The 25,740-nt window shown below is 40.3% G+C and overlaps 1 protein-coding gene across 3 annotated transcripts; it reads right to left on the bottom strand.

Annotated features, from left to right (window-relative positions):
* Positions 1-3,577: 3,577 nt before the first annotated feature.
* LOC120093086 (sulfotransferase 1C2-like) lies at positions 3,578-22,047 on the bottom strand. 3 transcript variants are annotated; one of them, XM_039084404.2, is made up of 9 exons: positions 21,760-22,046; positions 21,061-21,177; positions 18,064-18,241; positions 17,587-17,712; positions 11,675-11,772; positions 8,084-8,210; positions 7,558-7,652; positions 7,244-7,424; positions 3,578-5,627 (listed from the first exon to the last, which is right to left on the bottom strand). In XM_039084404.2, exons 3-9 carry the CDS (start codon positions 18,212-18,214, stop codon positions 5,515-5,517), a joined length of 891 nt encoding a protein of 296 aa, XP_038940332.2. In that variant the 5' UTR covers positions 18,215-18,241; positions 21,061-21,177; positions 21,760-22,046; the 3' UTR covers positions 3,578-5,514. The 3 variants fall into 3 exon arrangements, with proteins under 3 accessions (XP_038940332.2, XP_038940333.2, XP_038940337.2); XM_039084405.2 differs by lacking the exon at positions 21,061-21,177 and having other exon boundaries at positions 21,760-22,047; XM_039084409.2 differs by lacking the exons at positions 18,064-18,241; positions 21,061-21,177; positions 21,760-22,046 and adding an exon at positions 16,385-16,495.
* Between the last annotated feature and the right edge of the window lie 3,693 nt (positions 22,048-25,740).

Raw genomic sequence — 25,740 nt, 5'->3', positions numbered from 1 at the left:
ATATCGCATAATCAATTTCATTATGCCATTTCTATGCATGCCTAAAATGGACTTTGATCATTTCTCTTGTAGCATTTCACTCCCTCCACAATGTCTTTGTAACTATGACTTTTACAAAAGCTTAGCCTTCTTTTTCCACATGACCAAAAAAGACAATATATATCCTATTTCTGTTTGTGAAACTGCTTTGTTTCCTGTAAAACTTCCTTTCTTTCTAGCTACTTTCTTAATGACAGGAGAGTTCACTAGTCCCTGTGCTGAGTAAGAACCCTTTGAGTCTCATTATATGTTATGATGTTATTTAACTTTTGGTTACAAATTATCCTTCTGTCCCTGAGTGGGAGGATTTTGAAAGTGAAAGAAGGGCTCTGTAGTGTGTTACTGAAATGGATGTGAAGTATCAAGTACTCTCATTGGTGATTTTCCTATCTCTGATCATCAGGAAAGGGAACTTGTGCTTTCTCTTTTCTTTGTGCTTAGTTGATTATGGGATCATTTGTGCTACCACAGGAATGAGTTCCAATGTAAACATTTGTGTTCTATTTCACCAGGTATTTTCTGTAACTTTGGTGTATATTTTTCTCCAAAGCTATTACAGAGTTGGGGAATCCATGAGGCCTTCTTTGGAGTTACATTTTTTGGTATCCCAAACTTGTTGCTTATGACTCTTGCTTTTAAGTGTTTTATTTCATTTTATTTAAATACTGAGGCATATATGAACTCCTTTCAAATATTCTTGTTTCTGAAAACATAAAATTTTGAATGTCCCTGAAAAATCATGTGAATTGTAGTCTATTGGGTAGAACATCACCTTATTTTTTTCTACACTGAATTTGTATCAGGTCTCTTTTAATCAGTGTCATTGGAGGGACTGCATGTTGGTCTTGCTAACAGCCATCTCACTTCAACAACAGAAACACTGGAAAGTCTATACATTCATGGAAATTAACTCTCTACTCAATGATCTCTGGGTCAGGGAAGAAATAAAGAAATCAAAGACTTTCTAGAATTCAATGAAAATAAAGACCCAACATAGCCAAATTTATGGAATGTAATGAAAGCAGTGCTAAGAGGCTGGCACCAGATGCCTGCATAAAGAAATTAAAAGCTTCTCATACCAGCAATTTAAAAGTACACCTGAATGCTTGAGGGAAGAAAACTGAGGCAAGCACTCCAAAGAGGAATAGAAGGCAGGAAATCATCATTTAGAAACAAAGAAAACAATACAAAGAATCAACAAAACCAAGAGATGATTCTTTGACAAAATCAACAAGATAAACAAGCCCTTTAGCCAAACTAACCAAGAGAGAGAGAGACAGTATCCAAATAAACAAAATCAATAAGGAAAAGGGAAACATAACAACTGATGCTCAAAAAATCATTAGGTCTTATTTCACAAGCCTATGCTCCATAAAAGTTCAAATTCTTAATTAAAAGAATGGTTTTCTAGACATGTACCACTTAGTAAGGTTAAATCAAGATCAGGCAAATTACCAACGCAGCTCCATAACCCCTAAAGAGATAGAAGTGGTCATTAAAAGTCTCCCAACCAAAAGAGCCCAGGGTAGATGGTTTTAGTGCAGAATTCTACCAGATTTTAAAAGAAGAGATAATAATAATATTCCTCAAACTATTTCACAAAAATACAAACAAAGGAACACTGACAAACTAATTATATGAGACCACAGTCACCATATTACACAAAGACTCAACAAAGAAAAAGAACTTCAGATTGATTTCTCTTATGAACATTGATGCAAAAATACTCAATAAAATTCTCAAAAACCACAAACTGAATTCAGGAACACATCAAAGACATCATCCATCAAAACTAAGAAAGTTGCATCCCAGGGATGCAGGGATGATTCAATATATGAAAATTCATCACAACCACTCTGGAAATCAGTCTGGAGGTTCTTCAGAAAATTGGACATTGCACTACCTGAGGACCCAGCTATATCAATCACTACTGGGCATACACCCAAAAGATGCTCCAACATACAACAAAGAAACACGATCCACTATGTTCATAACAGCCTTATTTATAATAGTCAGAAGCAGGAAAGAACCCAGATGCCCTTCAACAGAGGAATAGATACAGAAAATGTACATCTACACAATGGAGTACTACTCAGCTGTCAAACACAATGACTTCAGGAAATTCATAGGCAAATGGATGGAACTAGAAAATATCATTCTGAGTGAGGTAACCCAATCACAGAAAAACACACATGGTATGCACTCACTATACGTGGACATTAGCCCAAATGCTCAAATTACCCAAGATACAATCCACAGACCATATGAAGCTCAAGAAGAAGGACAACCAAAGTATGGATGCTTCACTCCTTCTTAAAAGGGGGAACAAAAATATTCATAGGAGGGGATATGGAGGCACAGTTTGGAGCAGAAACTGAAGGAACACCATTCACAGCCTGCCCCACCTGGGTATATAACCCATATATATGTACAGCCACTAAAACTAGATAAGACTGATGAAGCCAAGAAGTGCATGCTGACAGGAGCCTGATATATCTGTCTCCTGTGAGGCACAGCCAGAGCATGTCAAATACAGAGGCAAATGTTAGCAACAAATCATTGAACTGAGAATGGGATCCCCATTGGGGGCATTAGATAAAGGATTGTAAGAGCTGAAGGGGCTTGCAACCCCATAAAAACAACAATGCCAACCAAGCTGAGATCCCAGGGCCTAAACCAATACCCAAAGACTGACTATACATGGACTGACCCATGACTCCATCTGCATATGTAGCAGAGGATGGACTTGTTGGGCAACAATGGAAGGAGAAGCCCTTGGTTCTGCCAAGGCTGGACCCCCAGTGTAGGGGAACTTTGGGGGGAAGGGGGTGGTTGGGTAGGGAAACACCCTTATGGAAGAAGGGGGGGATAGGATAGGAGGCTTATGTCTGGGAAACTGGGAAAGGGAATAACATTTGAAATGTAAATAAAAAAATCCCTGACACTATTAATGGGACTCTTTTATGCTTATAGACATTAGTCTAGCTTAACTGTGCTCTGAGAGGCTCTATCCAACAGCTAATTGATAGAGATGCAGAGATCCACAGCCCAACATTAGGTTGAGATTGAAGAGTTTTTGTGGAGCAGTTGTTGGAAAGATGGGATGGGCAGAGAATAGAAACTTCAGAAGAAGACCAACAGAAGCAACTGACCTGGACCCTTGGAAGCTTCCTGAGAAGTAACAACCAAGCAAAGAGCAAGCATGGGCTAGACCTAAGCCTTGTGCAAATACGTGGATGATCTGCAGCTTGGTCTTCATGGGAGTCCCCCAACAACTGGAGTGAGGGCTGCTTCTGAACCTTTTGCCTGCCTGTACATACCATTCACACGTAACTGGGGCACCTAGTCTGGCATCAGTGGGAGACCATACGCCTAGTACTGCAGAGACTTTATGTACCAGGGTTTGGTGATACCCAGGGAGGGACTCCCTCTGCTCAGAGAAGAGAGTGAAGGGAAAGTGGGGGGAGGAACAGTGTAAGGGGGGTGTGGAGCTAATGTTGGGTTGTAAAGTGAATAAATAATGAAAAAAACAAGGCAATTACTTAGCTATAGTTCAGATGTAATATTTCATTTACTTTATTCATTCTTTGCTCCAAAAGTAATAGTTAAAATTACCAGTGGGTAAATTATCTTGCACTTACTAAACTAACATTATATGTTTTACAATTTTGAACAACTTTACAAGTTACTGTTATTTTCAATTCTGAATAGAAATGTAAACTCCAAGCAAGACAAAGCCAGTAGAGGCTTAAGTTCATCACCAACAAGTTTCAACAATTTACCCCAAATTTACTGTTAACAGTACCTGGCTGAAGACACAAGCTGCGCCTTAAATACGCTGGAGCGACTCTGGGATGTTATGAACTTAACCTTGAAAGGAAGAAGGTATACGAACTTCTATTTGGTTTGGATTGTAAGAACAGACAAATTACTTACAGAAACTGAATTACTTCAATACACATGTGAAGACATAGAAGAAAACAATAAAAATTTACAATCCAATCAGGATATAAACATCTTTTATATCATAGAAGTTGTCAATTATCTATGCACATATAGTTAGATTTTAGTAGTAACCAAACAGTTGCTTCTAAGTTCAACAAAATTACAGATGTTTTTCAGCATTTTATAGCCACATCGTTGGGAATGGGTTGTTGAGCTTCCTTTCACTTTAATGAGTATCTGGGATAAGCAAGTTATAAAGACAAAAGCTTTATTTTAGCTTTTGCTTTTGGAATTTACATTCCATGGTCAGATGGACAGAATATCATCATGGAATTAAATGACAGAGCAAAACTGCCCACCTCATATTATTGAATTTTTCATGGCCAAGAAACAAGGGAAAGAAAAAGCAAGGGCCAGGAGCACTCATTCTCTTCTAGGTCACAGTCCAGTTTCGTAGCTTCCACCCACTAAGTTCTACCACACATTCTAATGGCTCTTGCTGGCACTAACACATGCTGTGCCCACGTCCTCGACATTTAGGAGAAAGTGTACATTTGAGTGATTGAAAGGAAATGTCATTCTAGCTCATGCTAGGTACCCTGAGCTCACATATATATCCTGCTCATGCCACAGGCTGCTCCTGCTGATCTCAGCTTAGCAGTGCTGACATCTGCAACTAAAGTGACAGGGTAAGTGCTGAGACCCAAAACATGTTTGCCTTTCTGTCTTCTGAGCCATCATTCAGTCGTGCAACATGCTGTGTTCTCCATATTGCCTGGTTACTGGGAGTAAAAGGATGCCCAAGACATGGAGCGAGTGGGAGGTGGAAGGAAGTATGCTGGCAAGCAAATGCAGATGGACTCTGCTAAAGTGGGCAAAAGTACAAGCTGTTCCTCAGAAGCGATGACAGGAGATCAAAACTCAACTGGCTCCACACTGAGCATCAAGCCTCCATTCTGCTCTTGTCCAGACACAATTTGTGCTTCCAAAGGCCACCTTCATGTCTTCTGTCTGTTTCCTTTATGACCTAGAAGTAGGATTCCCTTTACTAAGACTTGGATTTCTGACATCTCCTTGAAGTTCTTCCCTCACTTTCCTCCCACAGAACCTGCTCCCTTAAACACATTGCAACAAGTTGCAACATGTTGACTCTTCCCATTGTAATCAGGCAAAACAGACTGAACAGGAAGGACTTTAAGATTTCATGTACTTTAATTTAGATGATCACTATTGATGTGTGTTTCAGAGTTAGTATCCTGGTTATACCTTCTAGAAGAATGTCATCATAAAATGTATACTACTAGAGTTTTATTTATGTGTTTATTTACTAGCTCGTTAAGCTGTGTTACTGATTTGTACTGAAGAGTGGAGGAAGTATATACTAAACATGATGCTTTTATGAATGGTAATGTGATGTTAGTTATCACAGAGTAGGAGCCACAATCCTTGGCCTTTACAGGTTGCTTTCAGAGCTTCCTTTGGCTGAATTGAGGCTTGCAGACAGACTCCTGTCTTAGATGTCCTTCTTGATCAGAGTTCCATGCAGAAGTTTAGAGAGGTTCCGCCCATCTTTTGCTTATAGATTTCATCAAACCTGTCATTCTGAGCTACAGTAAAGTGGTTTTTCCAATCACCCACAGTTCCTGAAATACAAAGCCCAGACAAGAACATCAGTCTCTGATTGACAGACTTTGTGTCCCTGACTGGAGGGTGGAGGGACCACAATGGAGCTGTCATAACAGGAATCTAATTCCACATCACCTTACTTCTCCTGTCTGAAAAGGACCCCTATTTGTCTTTGGGAGGGGCACCAGCTTCTAAATTAAGTGGTTGATTAATTCAAGGTGATCTGGCTTACATATACTAGATAGTCATAGTTATAAAAATGAACAAATAGTAGACATATAATCATACCAGAGGAGCTTAAAATGTTATAATGGCCAAAGACCCTGGACATAATAAAATACATATTGTGATATTCCATCTATACATGATCTAAAAGCAAGCTAAATCAACCTATAGTGAAAAATGAGAACATTTTTCTCTGTAGGAAGTGACTGCAGGCAAAAGATATCACACGAAATTGCTCAAGGTGATGAAATTCATTGCTTCTTTGATTCAGATGCTAATTGAATAGTTTTATTGGTTTAGAAAATTTATTGAAGTGTAGAGTTAATTTCTGTGAATTGATTTTATGAGGAGTACATCTTTGGAATTCCTATGATTCTTGTGGAAATTATGCAATTTGATGAACAGAAATGTTCATTGTAGCATTGATCCTATAATGTAAACATAGTATTTATAGTTTCTAAAATTAGAGAAATGATTGGAAAAGTAATAGTATGTCTATAACACATGTACAAACATGTACAAACAGTGATGTTTGAGATCTGTGTTTCTTTCTCTGGAGAGATAGCTCTTATTCATTATATACAAAAGTGTATAATATAACCACAGTTTATATTGTAATTAACAGATTAATGTCATGGTATCTGTATTTGTGTTTTTATGGCCAAAGCAAGCAAAGAAACAAACGCAAGTGAATCCAAAGAAGAGTGGACATGGATGGGCTGGGAAAAAGCTACTTGTCAAATTCTCACCAGGGATTAATAAAGAAAAGAGATAGAACAGTTTGATTTGTTTCAGGGCCTGAACACTTGGTATACTGCAAGAGGAGTGGAATGAATTAATTCATGTGCTAAAAGGAAGACAAAAGATGTTCTGGAGAAATGTGTAAACCTCAGTGCTGGTTGCACTGCTGTGGGAAAAAATGCATGTGTCAATGAGACAGTGGGATGGGTTTCATTCTGTACCTAACATTTGGAAAGTGGGTTTACTGAGGATCTGTATGAAATCATCAAACTATTGAGTTTTAAAAAGTTATTGAGTATACTAACTTTAAAAAAAAACGTTTTCCTCTTAAAAGTGAATCATGAGGGACAATCAGATTTTTTTTTCTTTCAAAATCTAGGAAGCATTAAGGGCCTGGGTCTCAGTAATACATGCTGAAAGTCCTGAAAGTGTCATGAGTCATGATTTGGAGACAGAATCAAACTAGATGTCAGCTCTGATGAGTCTAACCGCAGGCAGGGATCCCAAGGAGGTGTGCACCAAGGGTAGCTCTGGTCTTAGTTATCTGTAAGACTTGCTTTGTAGAGCTTCTTGTACACTAGGAACAAATCTCTAGCTTTCTTAGAATCACAATATGTGGATTGGAGAGGGACTGGCTCAGAATTAGAGATAAATAAGCCCCACAGACCTTTTCTCATGAAAGGGGAAATGGACTGGTCCAGGACAGACTTGGGGACTGTAGAACGATTTGTCATAGGATTCTCTTTCATTTTCTCAAACGATGTCTCCAGGACTATTTTATCCACGACCTCTTCATCCAAATTCTTGCCCATGAACTGCATTACCTTCTGGATTTCACGCTTTGGGTCCTGTGAGTGAGGGTGCATTGAGTTGGACTGGAAAAGAGTTTTCACACTATCACATTTTTCCAGACATCCCTGTCAGAACCACATTCCTAAAGCAGCTTCCCTGTCCCTGGAGCTGAAGCAGTGATTTACTTACCCTCTTCATATCTTCATAGAAGAGAAAAAGAATCTGGTATCTGTCTCGAATTTCCCACCATCCTTTCACATGGTCAAACCAAGATCCCCAACTTACTGTGAAAAACAAGAATTGTTTTCATGGACACAAACCTTCCAAGTCAGGAAAGTTTGACTTTCCTTTTTCTTTCTTTCTTTTTTTCTTTTTTCTGGCTTCAGGTACATCAGAGAAGAAAAAATTCTCTATTAGATATTTCCAGGGTCACTGAGCTGCTCAATTCTGAGGTCACGTAGTTTCTATCAGTATTGGAGGTTTTGCTTTAATATGAGAATTAAAGTGGCTTCATGTTGATTATGCACAATCACTTGCACCCTCATATTATGACAGGGTCACACAGGCTGAGGAAAGTCTATAGGCCAGGAATCCCTGAATAAAGGCCTTTAAATAGGAGGCACAGGAAACTCTGGGGGATCAACTGTCAGGGGTTGTTCTCTCAGCTCAGCCTAATCGGGGTAAAACCACAGAGGGACAATGCATTTTTATTTACCTTTTCCATTGATGAAGGTTTCAAAATACTCATTCCAGGTGCCTGGATCGGGGAGCACCTGGCTCATCCTGTAGAAGTGGTAGTAGGAAACCATGCAGTCTTTGGCATTTCGAGCCACATAAAGGAACTTTGGAGAAGAAGAGAGGTGAGTTAAAGGAACATGAACATGAAAAGTTCTGAGTTCTCACTCTGGCTGAGTCCTCTTGGGGAATGCTCAACTCTCCTGCCCTGGCACCAAGACTCAGCCTAGAGCAATGTCACCAATTATGGTACTCCCAGCCCAGCCCTAACTCATTGAAATTTATCTCAGTTCTTGATTTCCCTTTTGTTATCAGGGGCAAACTCTTCCTCTAGATACTCTGAATCAACTACAGAGCCACTGAGCCTTCCAGAAACCTCAGCCTGATTTCTGGGAAAGCAATCACTCCACCTGGTGTTTCGATGTGGAGCAGCACCGTGGATCCTACTTGCTATGAGCACAAACTTTCTTCCATGATGGTCACTTTCAAAACTGTGTGTTTCTACACAGAATAAACAAATGCCAGGTGCGTTTGAATAAGGACCCTTTTGGGAGACTTTTTCACCTTGCTAGAGATCTAACCCATGTTTCCTCCAAATCCAAATGCTTCTGCGCTCCAATGGAAAGAATTTTCTAAAGTTTCAGCTTATTTATTTATTTATTTATTTATTTATTTATTTATTGATTGATTGATTGATTGATTGATTCTTGCACTTTGTACTCAGGTTGTCTTTCACCTCAGTATTGACTGACGTTTTATGAATTTCTTCTTTCCTTTTCATGGATGTGGCTTCCAGTCACAACACAGGACTCTCACCTTTCCTCAGTCCTCATTCATCCCCTTTCCAAGTTCTTACATTTCTCTATCCAGATGCACACAGTCTGAGAGTTAGGCTACTTCTGGTTCTTAACATTCAGTGTTTTATATATAAATCATTAAATATGCATAATATTTATAATGTATATGATATATAATATATATGTGTATATACAATTATAAAACACCATTTCTTTATTTGATGATTTGACTCAAAGTCACACCTTCTTTCCTTATGTCATTTACGATACAATGATCTATTTTATACAGCATTAACATTTTTTTATTTTTGCATACAACAGGTTTGTCAGAAGTTTTTGGGGGCCAACTCTGACTCTTCTTTGGCAGACACCCTTATGAAGCTCTCTTCCCTTATGTATGTTGTGTGTATGTATGTATGTATGTATGTATGTATGTATGTATGTATGTTGCAATGTATGATCATGATCACAGTGGTAATCTGGGGGTCTGCGCTGAGATGACTCTTCAGAAAAGATCATGTGTATTTCTGTTGAGTATACTCTTGTTTTTGGTACTGGGGTCATCTTAGCTGACTTGTATGAGCTTGTAGTGTCCTGAACAGGGCAAAAAGCGGGAATTAATCTTTAAAACCTTTGAGGGGTGACAAAAGACTATCCAGAAACTACCCATGGTCTCCTTTACGACCCACAATGTACATTATATTGGTAAATTGCCTTCTGTTGTTTGAACTCACTGACAAGCTGTTTCCAGAAGTTGGGTTACTCTACACACATTTCAACACCAAGCATGTAGTTCTAAGTGTTCCCAAGATCCCTTATCTGGGGAGAGACTATTCCACTAACTCTGTTACAAGGAGGGGAGAGAACAGTAAATTGCTTCTGTTACTGAGATCATCTGGAAGTTGAACTATTTCCTACAGGTGAAACTTTGTTTAGCCCACTGGGAAAGAGATGCTAGATCAGATCTTGGAAACCTTAGCCATAGAGAGAAACCTCAGTGTGAAACTCCAGCTGATGCTTAAACTTCCTCAGTTTCTTGAAAATGGTGTGAGCACAGGATCTCCTGATGTTATCTCTTTCCTACCAGTCCTTTACTTGGAGGAATACTCTGCTCAGCCTGGGTATTTTATGAGTAAACTGACTGGCTATCCCAATGGAGATTCATCAGTAGTTTTTGCTAGATGTTTGTGAGTCCTCCCCTTGTAATATTATCTTTCTACTGTGATTTGTTCCTTGACCTGGAAGCCGTGCCCAGGGACACACTATGCTCTGCCTGGGAATCTCAGTGCTGGGAACACAAAGTGTCAGATTCAAGAGGGCTTGTCCAGGCAATTTCTGCTTGAGGACCTGATTTGTTGTTTGTCTGTCTGTCTATCTCTCTAACTCCATCCTTTCATCTGCAGGCTGCTTGCTATTTATTTTTCTTTGGCTTGTTTTATATACTTAATAACCTCACTCATTCAAAACTGAAAATATACCCATTGAAGACTATTCTCTGTACCACAGAGCTCAACTCCTCCTACATATACATTGAAGATGATGACCCATGATACCTATGCTCTCTCCTCATTCTCTTATCTCCTTGTGTTCATGTTCTGTTTCAATCCCTGTGCAAACATTAAAGCTAATGTTGCTGAATTATCCAGGGGATCAAATACCACTGCACAGGTCCATGATAATTCTGCTTTTCTTAATTTTATTTCAGTTTTATTTTTTGTAACTTGGGAATTTCCTCAGCTTATTTGATCTCAGATAATATCAAGAGGTATTCCTCAGTGATTTCATGATAGCTGGTCCCAGTAATGCCAGGAATAGAATTGGCATTCCTCACCCACCTTTACAGACAATACACAGTCATTTGATTGTAGGAGCTCCAACAATATTTCTGCTATCTAGAAATACTTTAGTCCTTTCAAAACAATCCTTAAAGCTTAAATTATGCGATGGTTTTATTTATATTGATGCGTTGCCTGCTTCTATGATCATGACCCATGTGCAAGCAGTACCCATACAAACCAGAAGAGGGCATCATATCCCCTAGTACTGAAGTTTCAGACAGTTGTGAGCTAATATCTGAACCTCTGTCCTCTGGAAGAACAGTCAATACACTTAAGCACTGAGCCCATTTCTCCAGTCCCTTTTTATCTTTCTTTCACTATTTCCATTTAAAAAAGAAAAAGATTATTCTTAGAAAAGCCATTGCCTCATCCTTGAATCTCAGCTCCACTCACTGCACGATTACTGTACCCTTGGCATACTCCTTGGTATACCCATGGTATACTCCTACCATGGTCCAACACCCTCAATGTGTCAGGAACACAATAGACAAGACATTGGGACACATGACATAATCCTAGAAAGAGTGACAGCAGCCTGGAGGCTTCTGAGGCTCCATCCAAGCCTCCTTTGCAGCTCCACTGGGATTTACCCTTTGAACATCAGTCCTTTGCACTTGATCTGCTCAGTCTTCTTTGTGCTCCACTCCATAAGCCCTCCTATAGCCTACAGCCTATGGTTCCCGTTCCCCACTCCCAGTCTGCTTCACTGAAGAACACATGATCCCCAGTATCTCAGTCTGCCCTCGGCCTTCACATCACATTTGAAAGCCTCTGGGGAACCACTCTACTAAATCTAGCATGGTGTTTGACTTTACTGCACAGTATGAGGTCTCAGAGGTACAGCGTACTGCTAAGGAAGCTATACTCACTCAGGCTGTGAGGCCTGAGGCCCTGGGCTCCCTGCTCCAGTCCGGATAGGAACTGCTACTGTCTTACCTTACAGTTGTTTGTCCAGAAAGACGGTGGCAGCAGCTGAGTGGGAAGATGGGTCCTTAATATCCTTGGAGCTGGCATCGCATTGGCTTTGTCCACACCTGTAACACAATTCAGGAGATGATTGCACAGTCTGCTCAGCACATGAGAACATCCACTCCAGGCTGCCCACTCTCTCCCTACTTATTCAATATAGTTCTTGAAGTTCTAGCCAGAGCAATCAGACAACAAAAGGAGATCAAGGGGATACAGATCAGAAAAGAAGAAGTCAAAATATCACTATTTGCAGATGATATGATAGTTTATTTAAGTGATCCCAAAAGTTCCACCAGAGAACTACTAAAGCTGATAAACAACTTCAGCAAAGTGGCTGGGTATAAAATTAACTCAAATAAATCAGTAGCCTTCCTCTACACAAAAGAGAAACAAGCTGAGAAAGAAATTAGGGAAACGACACCCTTCATAATAGACCCAAATAATATAAAGTACCTCGGTGTGACTTTAACCAAGCAAGTAAAAGATCTGTACAATAAGAACTTCAAGACACTGAAGAAAGAAATTGAAGAAGACCTCAGAAGATGGAAAGATCTCCCATGCTCATGGATTGGCAGGATTAATATTGTAAAAATGGCCATTTTACCAAAAGTGATCTACAGATTCAATGCAATCCCCATCAAAATACCAATCCAATTCTTCAAAGAGTTAGACAGAACAATATGCAAATTCATCTGGGATAACAAAAAACCCAGGATAGCTAAAACTATTCTCAACAATAAAAGGACTTCAGGGGGAATCACTGTCCCTGAACTCAAGCAGTATTACAGAGCAATAGTGATAAAAACTGCATGGTATTGGTACAGAGACAGACAGATAGAACAATGGAACAGAATTGAAGACCCACAAATGAACCCACACACCTATGGGCACTTGATTTTTGACAAAGGAGCCAAAAACATCAAATGGAAAAAAGACAGCATTTTCAGCAAATGGTGCTGCTTCAACTAGAGGTCAACATGTAGAAGAATGCAGATCGATCCATGCTTATCACCCTGTACGAAGCTTAAGTCCAAGTGGATCAAGGACCTCCACATCAAACCAGACACACTCAAACTAATAGAAGAAAAACTAGGGAAGCATCTGGAACACATGGGCACTGGAAAAATTTCCTTAACAAAACACCAATGGCTTACGCTCTAAGATCAAGAATCGACAAATGGGATCTCAAAAAACTTCAAAGCTTCTCTAAGGCAAAGGACACTGTGGTTAGGACAAAACGGCAACCAACAGATTGGGAAAAGATCTTTACCAATCCTACAACAGATAGAGGCCTTATATCCAAAATATACAAAGAACTCAAGAAGTTAGACCGCAGGGAAACAAATAACCCTATTAAAAAATGGGGTTCAGAGCTAAACAAAGAATTCACAGCTGAGGAATGCCGAATGGCTAAGAAACACCTAAAGAAATGTTCAACATCTCTAGTCATAAGGGAAATGCAAATCAAAACAACCATGAGATTTCACCTCACACCAGTGCGATTGGCTAAGATCAAAAACTCAGGTGACCGCAGATGCTGGCGAGGATGTGGAGAAAGAGGAACACTCCTCCATTGTTGGTGGGATTGCAGACTGGTAAAACCATTCTGGAAATCAGTCTGGAGGTTCCTCAGAAAATTGGACATTGAACTGCCTGAGGATCCAGCTATACCTCTCTTGGGCATATACCCAAAAGATGCCTCAACATATAAAAGAGACACGTGCTCCACTATGTTCATCGCAGCCTTATTTATAATAGCCAGAATATGGAAAGAACCCAGATGCCCTTCAACAGAGGAATGGATACAGAAAATGTGGTACATCTACACAATGGAATATTACTCAGCTATCAAAAACGAGTTTATGAAATTCGTAGGCAAATGGTTGGAACTGGAAAATATCATCCTGAGTGAGCTAACCCAATCACAGAAAGACATACATGGTATGCACTCATTGATAAGTGGCTATTAGCCCAAATGCTTGAATTACCCTAGATCCCTAGAACAAACGAAACTCAAGACGGATGATCAAAATGTGAATGCTTCACTCCTTCTTTAAATGAGGAAAAAGAATACCCTTGGCAGGGAAGGGAGAGGCAAAGATTAAAACAGAGACTGAAGGAACACCCATTCAGAGCCTGCCCCACATGTGGCCCATACATATACAGCCACCCAATTAGACAAGATGGATGAAGCAAAGAAGTGCAGACCGACAGGAGCCGGATGTAGATCGCTCCTGAGAGACACAGCCAGAATACAGCAAATACAGAGGCGAATGCCAGCAGCAAACCACTGAACTGAGAATAGGTCCCCTATTGAAGGAATCAGAGAAAGAACTGGAAGAGCTTGAAGGGGCTCGAGACCCCAAAAGTACAACAATGCCAAGCAACCAGAGCTTCCAGGGACTAAGCCACTACCTAAAGACTATACATGGACTGACCCTGGACTCTGACCCCATAGGTAGCAATGAATATCCTAGTAAGAGCACCAGTGGAAGGGGAAGCCCTGGGTCCTGCTAAGACTGAACCCCCAGTGAACTAGTCTATGGGGGGAGGGCGGCAATGGGGGGAGGGTTGGGAGGGGGACACCCATAAGGAAGGGGAGAGGGGAGGGGGATGTTTGCCCGGAAACCGGGAAAGGGAATAACACTCGAAATGTATATAAGAAATACTCAAGTTAATAAAAAAAAAAATGGGATTCAGAGCTAAACAAAGAATTCACAGCTGAGGAATGCCGAATGGCTGAGAAACACCTAAAGAAATGTTCAACATCTTTAGTCATAAGGGAAATGCAAATCAAAACAACCCTGAGATTTCACCTCACACCAGTGAGAATGGCTAAGATCAAAAACTCAGGTGACAGCAGATGCTGGCGAGGATGTGGAGAAAGAGGAACACTCCTCCATTGTTGGTGGGATTGCATACTGGTACAACCATTCTGGAAATCAGTCTGGAGGATCCTCAGAAAATTGGACATTGAACTGCCTGATGATCCAGCTATACCTCTCTTGGGCATATACCCAAAAGATGCCGCCCCAACATATAAAACAGACACGTGCTCCACTATGTTCATTGCAGCCTTATTTATAATAGTCAGAAGCTGGAAAGAACCCAGATGCCCTTCAACAGAGGAATGGATACAGAAAATGTGGTACATCTACACAATGGAATATTACTCAGCTATCAAAAACAACGAGTTTATGAAATTCGTAGGCAAATGGTTGGAACTGGAAAATATCCTGAGTGAGCTAACCCAATCACAGAAAGACATACATGGTATGCACTCATTGATAAGTGGCTATTAGCCCAAATGCTTGAATTACCCTAGATGCCTAGAACAAATGAAACTCAAGATGGATGATCAAAATGTGAATGCTTCACTCCTTCTTTAAAAGGGGAACAAGAATACCCTTGGCAGGGAAGAGAGAGGCAAAGATTAAAACAGAGACTGAAGGAACACCCATTCAGAGCCTGCCCCACATGTGGCCCATACATATACAGCCACCCAATTAGACAAGATGGATGAAGCACAGAAGTGCAGGCTGACAGGAGCCGGATGTAGATCGCTCCTGAGAGACACAGCCAGAAAAAAAAAAAAGAAAATTTAGATGCCCAAACTACCAGACCCAAGGAGAACAGAAAGCCACTAATGACAACACATCCCACACCTGTGTAGCATGTTCAACTTCAATAGATGTGTCCCACACACATCACTGGAGTTCTACATTCCTACCCTGGGATTATTCCTCCTCCTCCTCCTCCTCCTCCTTCTCCTCCTCGTCCTCCTCCTCCTCCTCCTCCTTTTGCTTCTGTATAGGAATTAGTCAGCCTGAGTTCATGAAACCCCCCAATTTCTCTGAGACCTATAAGAATGGACTTCCCACATTTTACCATGTTGCTTGGATTCTCATCAGTGCCCTTTCATGCTGCTGTCTATCTGTATGACCATGGGGTTAACAATTCTCCTAACAAGACTTACATCTCTAAGGAAACTCCTCTTAGTGTCCCTCTCAGCACCCAAACCTGAAGTCTCTTATTGGAACCTCAAGGAATTCACTCTATCATTTTGAGGATAATGACCTGGAAGCCAAGAATAACCAAATTTGTCCTTTTGAGCCAGAGCTGATCAGAAACAGTGAGCAGACTCTTTTCACCTCCCTTCCTGTCATATCAAAAACATCTCTCTGGTTCTGTGCAGTGATGTTTCTTCTATTACATCCTTTCTGATACATGGTTTGTGATGTTTGCACTTCTATTTACAACTCTTGTAGGGACTTTCTCTGTGAATCTTTGAGATAAACTGGAGTAAGATGAAATAAAGATATTGCAGACTGTCCCTAAGGTCTTTCCTTTAATCTAGCAATCAGGCTCTTCAAATAATGGCAGTGGAGAGGTTAGGGGATTAGTCCTGCATTGCTTCAAAGATTGCATGAAATCATTCTGTTAGGCGGCACATTTGAATCTGGACTGTGATCCCCAGAAAATGGTAAAGATTCTCTTATATGAATAATCGGAAAACCTGTCAAACAAGGAACAGAGATACTTTTAAAAAACTAGAATTGTGACTGATAATAAGTGGCATTTAACTATAAACATACAGCGGGAGGGCATGGTGTAAACTTACGTTCCACCTTACTTCTATGATATGAGGTCTGGAAGGTAACAAGGTATAATGCTTACTTTCCATTGTCAACTTGACTGGACTATGAACTGTATCTCTGGGTGTGTATATCCATAATGCGGTTTCCAGAAAGGTTCACCCACAGATTGGCAGCCCAATGGGAAATTAAACTAAATAGAAAAAAGGTGAGCAACACATTAGCATCTGTCTCTGCTTCTAACTATAGACTAATTGTGATGAGCTTCATGACAGATTCATAATGTGTCCTGAAATTTGAACATCAAGCTTAAAAGCCCTAAAATGCTGTAAGCAAAGCTTCACAGACAATTCTGGGGAAAATTTGGAAGAGCGCAGTGCCAAAAGAGTAGAGAATGGAGGCCCACTCATGAGGTTGCAGAACTGCTCTATGGAGAGATGGGCTGGAGGTTATTATATTATATTTTGGTGAAGAGTCTGGCCACTTATTGCTCTTGAACTAAGAACTTGAGGAAGGTTGATTTCACAACAATAAGGGATTATGTTTAGCAAGAAAATCTCAAGACTAGAAACTATGTATGAAAAGAAAAATGTTCAGTTAACGTCACGGGAAAAATAGCTTTTTAATTGAACAAAGTAATTGCCTCCTCGTGTGTGTGTGTGTGTGTGTGTGTGTGTGTGTGTGTGCATATGTATGTATGTGCATGTGTATGTGTGTGTATTAATATGCCTGTGTATGTGTGTGCATGTGTGTGTATGTTTGTGTGCATGTATATATGTGTATGTGTGTATATGTGTGTATGTGTGTGTGCATGCATGTGTTTGTGTGCGTGTGTGTGTGTTTTGAATCATAAGACACTGTCCAGAAACCACTTGGTTATGAAAGGTAAAGTACTGAAAGCAGATGGCTGTGAGCTGCTGATGAGTAGAGTTCTGTTCCTTCCTCTATTCTGCAGTTACACATGACCAGAGCAAAGGTATAATGAGAACATTAGGCAGAATTTTGCCTTCATATGCATCTATCTTCCTTGCTGATTCACATTTGGTAGAAATACAGAAAAAAATGGATCTGGAAGGGGTGGCATATACACTTAACCCAACACTCAGGAGGCAGAAGAGGAGAATCTCAGTGAGCTCAAGGCCAGCCTAATATACAGCATGATGCTGTTCCAAATAGCAACTAGGGGGAGGGAGAGAGACAGGATAGGAAAGAAAAAGAGAAGATGAAGGGACAAGGACAGAGATTAGACAGGAGAGGAACATATATGGAATCAGGGTCTCTTACCTGATGGTTGGGGTGGCCGAGCCCACTCAATAAAAGGGTGTCGGTGTTGAATGATGGTCCTCTGGCACTTCTCTACATCCCCATTCTGCTCAATCATGTCGACAATTTCTTGAATCCATGTTGTCCCTGGGAAGACCATAAAGATTGAGTTAGAAGATTATTCTTCAAACATACTAATGAACGGGTGTGGATGCAGATGTTGGCTTTACCTTCTGTTCTAACCAGGATCTTGTTAGCTATAGAAGAAATACTTTGGATCTCTGGGAAAGATAAAAGAGTAGAGACAAATCTCACCTCTTCCCAAGAAAAATGAATGGTACAAGAGACTAAGCTTCAAGATCCCAGGGATAAGACATGTGAAGTAGCACCCATTGTGGGACAAAAAGAGCCAGCTTCTCATTGTAGGTAGTTCTAACTTAGGTGAGAAGTTCAGATAGCTCAGAGGATGAGGCTGGGGCTACTACTCTACCAGGTTACCTGATTTAGGGTAAGTACAGATGAGGAGGTCATCTGGCTTCGCCTTGAAGGTCTGAATCTGACTCCAGTTGTCGACAGTTGGAGCCTGCAGTGGGATCCCTGCGACCTCTTTCAGTTTTGTCTGTCTGCTCAATTCTGGGGCCAGGGCCATGATGTCTCAGGGAAGAAGGTTTAGTCCCTGTGAGAAAAGATCAGAATGGAATTATTAAAGTACTGTGATAAAGCATACACAACATGAAAATGACTCTTAAGTATCATAAGTGGATGGCTCAGTGGCATTAATAATATTCCTGCTGTTCTTTGTCTACCATCACCTTGAATCTCCTGAAAACATTTTACTTTTCTAGATGGAAGCTAGGAGCCCACTGCTGCTAAATCTCAGTGCCTGGCTACCACTATTTTCCTTTTTATCTCCTTAAACTCTAGATGCTTTAGACTAAGTTCATTTTGTCCTCTTGTGAATAGCTAATTTATTTAGTTGAATATTCTTAAGGATCGGCTGTATTGTGGCATGTCATCAGATTTTCTTCCCAATTAATGCTAACTTTTATTGCATGCCTGCTTGTAGTGTGGTTTGTTTATCCATTTCTTTGTCCATGGGCACTTGGAGTGCCTCCTTTCAACTATTGTACAATAAAAAATGTACAAATATCTAAGCTTCTACATTCATATTTTTGGGTTCATAACTCAATGCAGATATGCCATATAGTATGTTCTCATTTTTGAGAAATTGTCATAGAACTTTCCTACAGTGGCTGTATCATTTAAGAAGTCTACCAGTAGTATATAGTACTCTCTAATCACTGACATGTATCTCCCTTAAATCTCCATCCCAATAGATTTGTTTTGCTTTTCCTTCATGACTACTAATGAATATCTTCTCATGCACTTACAGTCTACTTTATGTCTTTTTTTTTCAGAAAGAGACACATTGTTCCACTGTTTGTTGGTGGTTGCTATACCTAGAAACTTACAAATATATGAATAGAAGGGATGAATGATCTTCTAATACTCAAGAGTAAGTGGCTATTTGAGTTTCAAAGCACATCTATCACTGCTGCTCAGAGGGATAGCAAGGTAATGTTCAGTGACTGCTACAATAGTGAGCACCACTATTTTATTTATTATAAGCAACTTGTTTTTAGTTCTTATATAATTTGAGGCCTAGAACATTAGAGGGAAAGAATATTTATGGAAAGTGTAACAGTGAATAATTGCTAGTAATTGTGTAAAGAAAACTACAATGAGTGAGAGAAACAAAGACTGTCCAGGCTGGCCAGACCAAATATCAGGATGACAGGTTCCCAGAGAAAGCTGAGTTCTCTGGAATGGATGCAGTGCTTTTAGAAAATGAAGACCCAGTTGTACTTGAAAACATTTCCAATATAAGCAGCAGCTACAGTTGTAGTATGGCAGAGAGGGTGTACTTCCCATAAAACTCTGAGATGTGATATAATCAGCTTCAGCAGAGGAAGATAAAGTATTGCCATCTCCCCTTTCTTTTCTTTTAAGGTAAGAGTAGATAGGGTCTCTACATATCCCAGGATTGCCCATTGCTCATTCTGTAGCCTTGAATGTACAATCCTCCTGCTCCAGTCTCCTTGGTTCTGAAGTGGCAAGTGTAAGCTCACTCACTTGGTTTGGAGCACTGACATTTCTAACATACCTTCTATGTTAGGTCCTTCCCTAAATTCCCCCTTCACTTTTAATCCACATCACAGGTTTAGCATAAGTAATATTCATTCCTCTAAACATAAGAAGGCTTACAAGATTCTAAATCAATGGTTTGATAAAGACCTCAGCTAGTATCTGTCTACTAATCTCATAAAACTTCTTTAAAAATTGCTTCTAAGTTACAAGTGTCCATGAAATTTAAGATGCCCATGCAATAAGTCCATATTCACAAAGAAAACTAATACAGAAATTGTTATTACTTAATGTATTTTTGTCCTTTTCTTTTTTTTTCTTTGAGCCAATTGGTAAGATATAATTGCCCACCTAAAATACAAAGCCCAGTACCATCCATCCCTTAGGAACATTAATAACAATCTGTAAATACACAGAGTGAGATCTTTACATCAGCGTCCATTGTCCTGCCAGCGCTTCTCTCTCTCTCCCTCTCCTCTTCTCTTTCTGTTCCAGTCTCCTCCTCTTCCTTCAAACTTCTCTCCCACCCATCCTTCCTTCTCCAATGACAGGCCTCCTTCTATCCTGTACCTACCCCTCACCTGTATTTTACAAATTCAATGGGGAGAAGTTTCTACTGAAGTCACCTGATTCCTGAGTACATGACTAGACAGCTGTTCTTGGGGCAGTGGAGTTAGCATCAAAATACAGATAACTCCAGGGCAAACCACAACATTTATCCCTTTTTGTCCAGTTAAAAAGCCTTTTCACTTATATATAAATTGAGTACAATTATTACCATTCTAAAATTTATAAAGCATATGATATACTCAACACACAGTCCATCACTTGTTTAGTTAAACAGAACATTTAGTTATCCATTCCAGCTTAAGAAAGGCTTAAAATCTATATTATATCTTGGCTAGCTTGTATAGTATAGATAACTATACAAAAAATATGTATTTTCAGAGTTAAACAGCCTGATAGGCTATGAGACTGTAATCAGTCTTCAACCCCACCAGAAATCTTTGAATGACCAAATATCTATTAAGATGGGAAGCCTAATATGGCCTCCAGAACTGAGAGGTTGTAGAGACAAATCTCTACTAGCACATTCCCCTGTTGGCAACATGAGAGCACAAGTCTGCAAGTCTACAGTGTCCTTTTCAAATGTAAATTTAGGTATTCAATATAACAGTTCCCAAACACATTCTCATTTTGAACTCCAATAGAACTTTGGTGGTGGATATGGGAGTTCTCTAAGTATAATGATGATGCAGTTCCCACTACCAGCTCATAGACAAAAGGGAATAGATTTCACGGCCTTTAGAAGCTGAGGATAAATTGGAGGCAGCATCCTCAGTCCTTTACCTGCACAACAGAACAGAAGGCTGATGTTCAGCAGATGAACTGAGGAGGGATGCTTTCCCCTAGCCTCTTGGTGTGCAAAACTTCATTTCACCCAGCCGCTGTAATCTGCTCAAACTTCTGACCAAAAACAGTTAAAACAATCAGTAGGCTATGATGGCAAGCAATATGAGGGAAGCTAGCAGAAAGAGTGTGACTTTGAGGCCAGTCTAGGTTATAGTAATACTGTTTCAAAGCACTAAACCTGTGAGTCTGGAATGCCATGCAACCAAGGGAGCCAATCCAGAGCAAGAGTAAGTTTGATGTGTCGAAGCCTTGAAAATCTCATCCTGACACCAGCAGGAGTAGGACTGTTTTCCTCCTTGCTCTGGGTGTGCATTCCCCGTGCACATAAACCCTATGATCCCCACTTTTGCAACCCTTGAGGTAGTCATGGCAAAATTAGAGATTAACCTTCCTCTTTCCCTGTAAGGATATGTTCAGGAATCAAATAGTCCTCCACAGGTAAAGGAACATTCCCAACATATGAACACCAGCCAGTAATATACCCTCACTATGGAAACTCCTAACTACACACCAAGGTTTATATATACCCCTTAATACCCCCAATAAGAGAGAGCTATTTCACTGAAAACCATCACTAAAGAAGGCTATTTATCCCTTTGCATTCACTCCGACTGACACCCTGTGAAATCCACCTACCAGAATAAACTTTGTTCTTTTCAGTCCTACTCAGTGCACAATGGTACCTGGATACCTCAAGGGCAGAAGCAGACCTAGGCTGGCACAAAACAAAATAAGAATAAAGGAAAAAGTTTGAGTTAATTAATTCATCCTTTGTATTTCTAAACAAAATTGCAAGTATCCCTCTGCCTCTGCCTCTCCCTCTGCCTCTGCCTCTGCCTCTGCCTCTGCCTCTGCCTCTGCCTCTGCCTCTGTCTCTGCCTCTGCCTCTGCCACTGCCTCTGCCTCTGCCTCTGCCTCTGCCTCTGCCTCTGCCTCTGCCTCCAAAATGCTGCGATTCCAGATACGTACTACCACATCTTGTTGCATCATTTTAAATTGCTCAATTTGTGAGCAACAGCAAACTATTTGCATAAACTAATAATGCAATATCATTGGTGAATATGATGGACTGAACTGTGTGCCTCCACATTCACATGTTGAGCTCTAATCTTCTTACTTTAAAATGTGACAGTTTGAGACAGGGCCCTGAAGATGTCATTAAGTTGAGATGAGGCTCCAATTCTATCATACTAGGGTTCTTCTTAGAAGAGATTTAGACATACAGAGAAATACCAAGGGATGTACACAGGGAACAACATGTGTGGACATAGTAAAAGAAGGCCCCCTGCAAGCAGAGGAAAAGGCCTTGAGAAACCATACTGACAGACACCTTGATCTGGGACTTTTTTGTAGGAATTTTTTTTAAAACTGAGCAGAATAGCATGATCAGTTAAAGCTCAGAGACCTGCTGTTTCATTGAACATTGGAAAATAAAGAAAATTATGCATTTCTCTTAGTGTTTCTTTGTTACTTGACCAAACAAGTAACTGAATTTAAATAAGTTTAAAATTATGACCTGGAGGTAAGGACTGAAAATCTTCAGTTGACAGAGACCAGCTCATTAATAGAGTCTGTGTGGTATAAAGGTAGATTTGAGGGGCTGAGTGAGGCCATGGAAGTATGTACAGTGAGTCAGGTGGGGGCTGATGTGTAGTTCTGTAGTAAAGGTTTGCCCAGTGTGCACCATGCCCAGCTTGACAATGTTGGGGAGGAATAGAGGTTTCTGAATGCCTTATCTTACAGTGATACAAAAGCCACAGACACCCAGCTGAAATCAGATTCTCAAGTTTGAATGTGTTCCCAGAATTGGAGTTGATGTGTGCACAAACCTCACTTCTGCTGCTGAGCAGAAGCAGAGATCACAGGGGAAGAACTGAAAGCAGCTTCCTGTGCTACTGAGCACCAGTGCCTCGCAGACTGGGTACATCAAATACTGAGAATGACACTTTCTACTTCTGATAACCTCATAGAAGGTCAAGGAGCACACAGGTAGAAATACACCTGCCATCTGACAGCCCACAGCATGCAGGCTAGAAGAGAAAAAGAGTGCTTCCTTGGGCTTCTACTTATAGGTGGTCTCAGCTGTGGTCACTGCTATTTTTAGAGTAAGGCAGAGAGACGCACAGACTTTCCTAGGCAGGCTCCTTTTCGTCCTCTGAGGCCAGGTCCCTGTGGCCTCCTTTGTGAAACAATCTCTAGTCTTTTCCATAGAGTTAACCTTTCATCTTGTTTTCTGAGACAGGTCCTCACACTGTCCTCCAGACACGATTTGAAATCATAACTGTCCTCCACCCTGAGCTGCAAGAGGATCTAAATTTACATTAGAACTTTCCAGATCTTATGCCACAGTGCTATGGTTACTTGCTTATATAAGTAACTTCCCTAAGCAGGAGACCTGGTCCAGTTCCTTTTATAGGCCTAGCTTGAATGGTGTCCAAAGACTTAGATGAAAGAGGGTCCAGTGTGGTGAAGAAAGAGTCATAGCCAGAGCAGTGTAGCTGGCTGACAGGAGGGGAGTCTTTCTGAGGGAAAAGTACAGTATGCACAAAGAGATGGTATTGTGGAAAGGTGTCTGCATGAATTTCTAAGTTGAACACAGCCAATGTTAGCTTCAGATTTTTTTTTTCATTATTTTTCTTAGGTTTCTTAAGTCTTAGGATCTTTCTGACTTGAGTTACACCACTTACACATTAGCACCTGTATGTCTGAGAACTAAGAACATACACCAACAAGTTATGCCAAATGTTTTAGATAAGCTTTGTTATTACCTTCAAACTCTAGTTGTCAGCAATCTAAAAGCTGGACTCCCCAGTGTTCGGTAAGTATAAAGGTACATTTAGAGGAAGGAGGAAAGTATTTCTGGTATAGGGCAAGCACAGATGCTCAAATTCTACTATGCCAAATGTACCCAACCTTTAGCAATCAATCTCAAATGCTCTGCAATCAACGAGATCAGCTAGAGCTTTAATCAACAGAGTCACGACTACAAGAAACAAACTTTGGCATCTGGCCAATGAGGAAGTAAGTCTCACTGTTTAGTGATCACTGGTCTATAAATCTCCACTACCTTAAGTACTTTCAGACTCAAGGCTGTTTAGAGAAATGCACAGAGGCAAACACACTGCTCCTCCCTCTCTAAGACCACCTGGTTCCCCACTATGTGCAGGCCCTGACTTTGTTGCAGAGTTCCCATGCTACTTGGTCTTCTTCCTCTCCAGTCTGATAGAGTTTAAACTGGGGAAAACAAGAGTATAGCCATGCTTATGTTCAACACGAAAAATAACTCAAAAGCTGACACATTCAGCCTTTTGCTCAAAGCACCCTGTGCCTAGATGAGTGCAGCCCTTATAAAGTTACTCAAACCCGGCACATGAGGCTTACATACATGACCTCATTTACCTTTTAAGACTCGTGATGCTAAGGTGTGCCAAACTAAAAAAATTATTAACCACCAGGATTCACTAAGTAAACTAATTCCCAATCTCCCCTTGACTGTGATAAAAAGAAGCTTAAAACCTGAGTGAGTTTAAAAAGACATTTCAGAACACGAGTCTAAAGAATCTTTGTTTTTCTTCTACCACAAGAGCTAGTCTTAGTTACTTGGGTCCTGTTCTGTTGGCAAGTAAACAGACTTGGGTTCAGTAATGGAGAAACTAAAATACTGGCTACATGGTCTCAGGTACCCAGTGGGACCTTCTTAGAGATTTCTTTTCTATATCTATAAAATGTGAGTCACGCTAATTACCTCCAATCAGTACTGTTAGATTAAAAACATGGAACCAGGGCTCTGAGGTTGGAGTGGGTGGGTAGGAGAGGGAGCATGCTCATAGAAGCAGGGGGAGGAGGTATGGGAGAGAGGGAAAGGGGATAACCTTTGGAATGTAAATACATAAAATATCCAAGAAAAATAAAATTTAAAAAGAAATAGAGAGAGAAAGACAGACCCAACACAGACTAAATAGTTACAAATGCTGGCTTTTTCCCTTTCTTTCCAGAATATATTCATTGATACACACATATGAAGAAAGGACAGAACAAAAGTCTAGACGAAGAAACTATGTATATATTTATTTATACTCACATCATCCCATGATATATATATGTACATGTATATATATACATACATATATACTTGCATGAAGAAGGCAAATTATGTTCCTTGATGTTGTTCTTGGCTACCTAAGATCAAACTGAGCTTACTAGATATCTTCTGGCAACTTCCAAAGTTGCTTTAGCCAGGAAATTAAAGCTTAACTCATCTTTTGATACTGTAATTCCTCCATGGCTGATATGTCTTCTACCACCTCCTTTCAAAAAAAGAGGTTTTCTTTGTTGACTCGCAAGTCACAATTGCCCTGTAGCAGAAGTCCCTGTGTCCTAGTATCTGTGTGGAGATATCCTACACTGCATGCAACTATTTTCACACTCAATGTGTCACTTTAGACTCTTTATCCCATATCAGAGTGATATTATTAATTGAACAGCTATGTATTGAGGGTGAATGTAAAGGAGATAAATCAATAGGTTCTAACAACCTGGCATATGTATTTAGTGAGCATTGATTACAACTGATTCCTTCATGGTCACAGTGATGAACTAAAGTGACACTCACCCCTC

This window comes from Rattus norvegicus, chromosome 9, assembly GCF_036323735.1.
Source record: "Rattus norvegicus strain BN/NHsdMcwi chromosome 9, GRCr8, whole genome shotgun sequence".
Taxonomy (NCBI): Eukaryota; Metazoa; Chordata; class Mammalia; order Rodentia; family Muridae; genus Rattus; species Rattus norvegicus.
Note: the sequence above shows the minus strand (reverse complement) of the source record. Positions and strands in the feature narration are given on the sequence as shown.